Raw genomic sequence first — 4,962 nt, 5'->3', positions numbered from 1 at the left:
CACACACACACACACACACACACACACACACACACACACACACACACGGAGACCACAAGCCCAGTCTCCATCATATAACCGCCGCACTACTGCACCATTCTAGACAGGCCTAATCATTCACTGATGGGAGGCCTACCGGACCGATACTGTTACTCCCTGTGGGGACTAACAGGAGGCTCTGGAGAGCATGCTGGTTACCTACACGCACATAATGGGCTGGAATGAAATCCAACTGGGGGGGAGACCTGCCATGCCCACTAGGCAGCTCAGTGTGCAGTGTGTCACAACATGGGGGAGTTAAGGAAAGTGAGGAAATATGGGGGGGGGGGGTCCTTCAGTCAGTGAGGAATCATGACCCCCCAGTCACCTCTTACATGAGTACAACCTTCCCCCGAGGAGCAGCAAATCCCAAGACTTGCTCGGCTCTCGTGCGATAGAGACAGAGTCTGTCCATGTGTGGGTTCAAGTGTTGAGGCCCTCCAAACCACTTCTTTTCCATTTCAGGGAAACCGACCCCCTGCCTCTGCATTATCCCTCTCAACCCAACCAAACCAATTTCACAGTTTCTTTTTTTCTTGACATAATCAGAAATTGTCTGAACTATCCAGAAACCACATAAACCTCACTTGAAAACACGCCTCATGACCAGTCTTTTGTCCAAGGTGCCTTTTTTTCTTCTTCTTTTCTTTTTTACCCTCCTGACAAAAAAAAAAAAAGCTACATTGGGATTTCCTGCTCTAATTGTTGACATGCTGGTTGGCAACAGGCCGCAGAAGGACTCGAGCCAAAGAGGGATGGAGTGTGGAGAGGCTGGTGGCGGTGGTGCTGCTGGTGTTTGGCTGGTCATGTCTGGCTAGAAAGCCGGCAGCAGAGACGGCCGCTGGTTAGACGTCCTACAGAACTTCTGCGGCTTGGCCGTCTGGCAGGCTACAACTTGCTGAGAGCTCTTACTCGAGAGCATTCATTTTTGGTTTTGGAGCACGATGGCCGCTCACTCAGTCAGACGATTAACGCCAATTCTTCAGAAAAACAACGCAGCGATTGCATAAGCAAATAACACATCTGGGAGACTGACGGTCAGTGGCTCAGAATGGAGAGACGGTGAAGACAGACGAACACAGGTGAACACACCAACGCGCTCACTCACCTGCTTTTGGGTTGTCTGGATTCTTGTCCGGATGGCATGTCAAGGCTTTCTGTCGATACGCTTTCTTGATCTAGGAGAACAACAGAAGAACCCCCGGAGTTATGTAGAGTGGAAAATGTTGATTAGGACCCAAAGAGAACGAATCATCCACTCAAGCACAGATCTTGGCAATGTGAAATTCAAAATTCTTACTCCCGGTACCAATCATCTTTATCCTGTCGTGCTTGGCCCAGAGAACCAAAGTCTGAATAAAGGAATGATGGTCCCATTGAAATAATGGCACAAAGGGTAACGGTCTGACATGAAAGCACTGGGGGTGAAATGTGGTCTGCATTTAAATTAAATAAAAAGACGGATTGTATTGTGTGGATCAAATCAACACCTGAGCGGATCCTCTGCTTCGTGTCCGTCTGACATGTTGTTAATGGACTCTAACCACCTCGGCACACACTCCACAGTGAATTACCCGCACAACAATTCCAAACTATTCTCCGGCCCGCTGCCAGGGAGCAAGATGAATGTGTCCCGAGTTGCAGCCTACTATTAGTCCACCTTTATTCAAACTTTAAAAAAAATGTTACAATAACATGCACAAACAGAGTGCCATTGTCTGTAACACATCGGAGAAGGCTGGGGGGGGGGGTTCAGAGAACCAAAGTGGAAAAACTAAACAATACTTGTGAGTATTGTAATGTCATGTGAGGTTTTAGTTAACTCTAGGTCACTGCTTGGAATGTTAACCATTCAGTGGTCCTTCTGGGGACCGGTTAATGACAGGGTGGTTTTCATTAGATCTCTGCTCCTCTGGAGAAAGAAGGGAAGCGGGGAAACTTTCCGTGGAGAACCAGAGGGGGCTGAAGCCTCAAATAAAGCGCACGCTCATATGCGTTTCATGCTAAAGGACTTTGCACACACACACATCCCCCCGAATATCCGAGCTCAGACACACCGACGTAATCTTTTACACCGGTCTTAATCAGTCATGCCCGCGTTCTGCACGCTCTCACATTTTTAGCAACTCCGGTGAGTCTCCGAGACGGTCAGCTTCGGCACATTGGGCTGAACGCCTGTTGTCCACGGTACCAGAGCGGAGACATCCAGCCTCCAGTGAACCCTCTGGAGCTGACATGGCTCAGAGAGCTCCGAAATGTCACAAGTCCTTTCTTCTCTCTCTTGGTCAACATCAGCTTCTTTTTCTGATTGTTCCAGTAAATGAGAACCTGGTTGATTGAGAGGGCTTTGAGAGACTAGAAATCCTTTTTAGATTTGTAGTCATGCGGCTTGGCACACAGAGCCTTCCTACGAATCGAAACTGACATGTTGGGGCTGTGGACCGGAGCCAAACACGTAGAGTATGCTTACTGTTGGCCTCCGCTTACTTCCCCTTTTAAGCCTCCATGTCTCCTTCTCCCTTTTTCTTTTCTCTGTGCTCTCCATCACACTCTCAGGGCTTTGTCCAAATTTCTCCAAAAGACTTTTTGGTGAAGTCGTTGCAAGAAAGGAAACGAAAGCTCAAGTTCAAATGTATCTTCAACCATTGGTCTGTACCAGTGTGATAAACAGTTTTAGTTCTTCGACTACAATTTTATGCATTTCTTTGCTGACCGTTTCCTAAAGAGTTCAGGGAGGATTTCTTTCACGAACACTCCAAGCAGCGATTGGTTTCCATAAACTTCCAAATATTCAATTACAATAAAATCCATGATATTGAAAACAAATCAATTATAAACACAATCCACCACAGTGAACAAGTCTGCATTATTTCTTACAGTCCTTTAAGTGCTAACGCCGTGTCCTCGGTTCACACTCACTCCACTTCTCATGTTCATCGTCACCTGAAGCCAGCTGATAAGATAAACACATCTCCACATCTGCCGGAGACACAGCAGACGTTTGACTTTGTCAGGACCAAAACATCTGGCCGGCTGATGCTGTTCGACAAGTACGACCTGTCATCATTGATGCTGTTCTGATGGAGAGCGGCTATTGTTGCATGTCATCAGCTCTGTTAAGGATCTAGTTGACACGTACTTTTCTATATTCTAGTTAATTATTCCTCCTCCTCCTCCTCCTCCTCCTCCTCCTCGACGTCTTGTCTCCACTGCGCCTCCGGTGCCGTTTTGTTAAATAATACATGATTACTCCCATCGATGCCGTAACACGCAAGCCTTAATTGATGCTGGAAGACCCTGAAGCCCTTTGGTCCTACAAACTAGAAGCCGAAGCGGGCCAACTTCTGAAGAGGTTAGCACATGTGTTGGATAAGAGCACTCAGATTGAGTGGCATCTTCCTACGAGGACTAGTCAATTACTGTCGTTATTATCTTTGTGCAGTTCAGCGTGAGCTTTTAGGGCCGGCTCCTGAAGCAATAATGAGTAAGACTGAGTAAAGAGAAAACCACAGGAACCCAGATGCTGTCCATTGCCCCCTAATATGAGCAGAAATGTTAGTATTTGATTCGGTTGTGACATCTATCTTTTTTTAAATTCTAATTATTTAAGATTGTCACATGCCTTTGCAGAAAGGTCAACTATTTCCCACGCTTCAGTTTGCAGGAGGAGCCAAGAAACCGAGGACAGACTGATCACACAGCAGCAGCAGCAGCAGCGGGCCTAGAGTAGCCTGACGGTTAGTGCCCGGTGAAAAACAGACTCTCTGTACCCGCTTGATCCCTGCATGCACACATCTTGTCCTCATTACACCAATCTTTGGTGCCAATTATAGCTGACAAACTGGTCCTAGTGCAGCCTCAGCACAGCCCCCTCGTCTGTGTGGCTGATGAGCTGCCTGATCTGCCACGGGCCCATCCTCCTTAATTACAACGCTGCGCTATTTACGGGACGCTATCAGCTGGAGGAAAATAATAAGAGGCGCAGCGGGGGGAAAACGGAAGAGGAGGAACCGGAGAGACGGGGCAGAGATGATGTGACCACAAGTAATAGGAAAAGATTTGACGTAATGAAGAGAAACAGTGAGACTCTGTGATGGACTTTCCATGTGTTGGTGAATCTGAGGAAACGAACTCTAGAAGTCAATCTTCACATCTTGATTCAGATCACCGTGTGTTGTCATTCTAATGATTTCAACCACAATGCAACTGAAAACTAACAAACTTGTGATTCTGGTTTTTGTTTACATCATATGTGAAAAAGGTGTGTCTGGTATGTAAGAACTGTAGAACACAGATCAATGCATTAAATCAAACCGTATACACTGCAACACATCAGGTACACTACAATGCAAGTAGCAGAATAAACCACAACACATTTTGTGTGGTCTTGACTGGTACCATTGTCTCACCAAGCAATCTGTGGTAGGTACACACACTTAGCAGTTATTACCCAAGTCCTGCTGACACGCATGAGAATGACTCTTTAAATGGTGGATAGCCTTCAGCGTCAGCTTCCCGCCGCACAAGGATAGAGCAGAACCCCCCGGTCATCCGTAGTCATTAAATCACAAACTCCGACATGCCGGTTCCTCCAGCATGTATCAGCCAGCCACGCCCATAAGAAGATCAGGAGCAGTGATAAGAGGAAAAGGATGTTAAATAGAACCAGGAGGAGATGCAGAGCGTAAATCTCCTACGTCAAGACAGTGTTTTACAAGCTGTGGCAGAGCCCACATAAACAGGCTGTGGGATGCGCTTCTTCCCCTAAACAACATGCCCGATAGTGGTGGTGCAGCAGCGGGTAAAATAACTGCAATAAGTAGCCCATCTGATGACATCTGTCTTCACACACTTGATTGATTTTTGACTCTATGCAACACACACACACACACACACACACACACACACACACACACACACACA

The 4,962-nt window shown here is 46.8% G+C and overlaps 1 protein-coding gene across 3 annotated transcripts in view; it reads right to left on the bottom strand.

Moving 5' to 3' along the window:
• The window catches only part of dnajc17 (DnaJ (Hsp40) homolog, subfamily C, member 17), a 51,011-nt gene that overhangs the window by 44,446 nt on the left and 1,603 nt on the right, over positions 1-4,962 (bottom strand). For all 3 annotated transcript variants that reach the window (XR_004212765.1, XM_031847031.1, XM_031847030.1), the window contains exon 2: positions 1,148-1,217. Coding sequence is in view for 2 of the 3 variants with exons in the window: in XM_031847031.1 (XP_031702891.1) it covers positions 1,148-1,217 (70 nt within the window). In the remaining variant the exon portion in view is untranslated. The remainder of the gene's footprint in view (positions 1-1,147; positions 1,218-4,962) is intronic.

This window comes from Anarrhichthys ocellatus, unplaced genomic scaffold (genome assembly GCF_004355925.1).
Source record: "Anarrhichthys ocellatus isolate YVR2014 unplaced genomic scaffold, GSC_Weel_1.0 scaffold7, whole genome shotgun sequence".
NCBI lineage: Eukaryota > Metazoa > Chordata > Actinopteri > Perciformes > Anarhichadidae > Anarrhichthys > Anarrhichthys ocellatus.
This window is presented reverse-complemented; position numbering and strand designations above follow the sequence as displayed.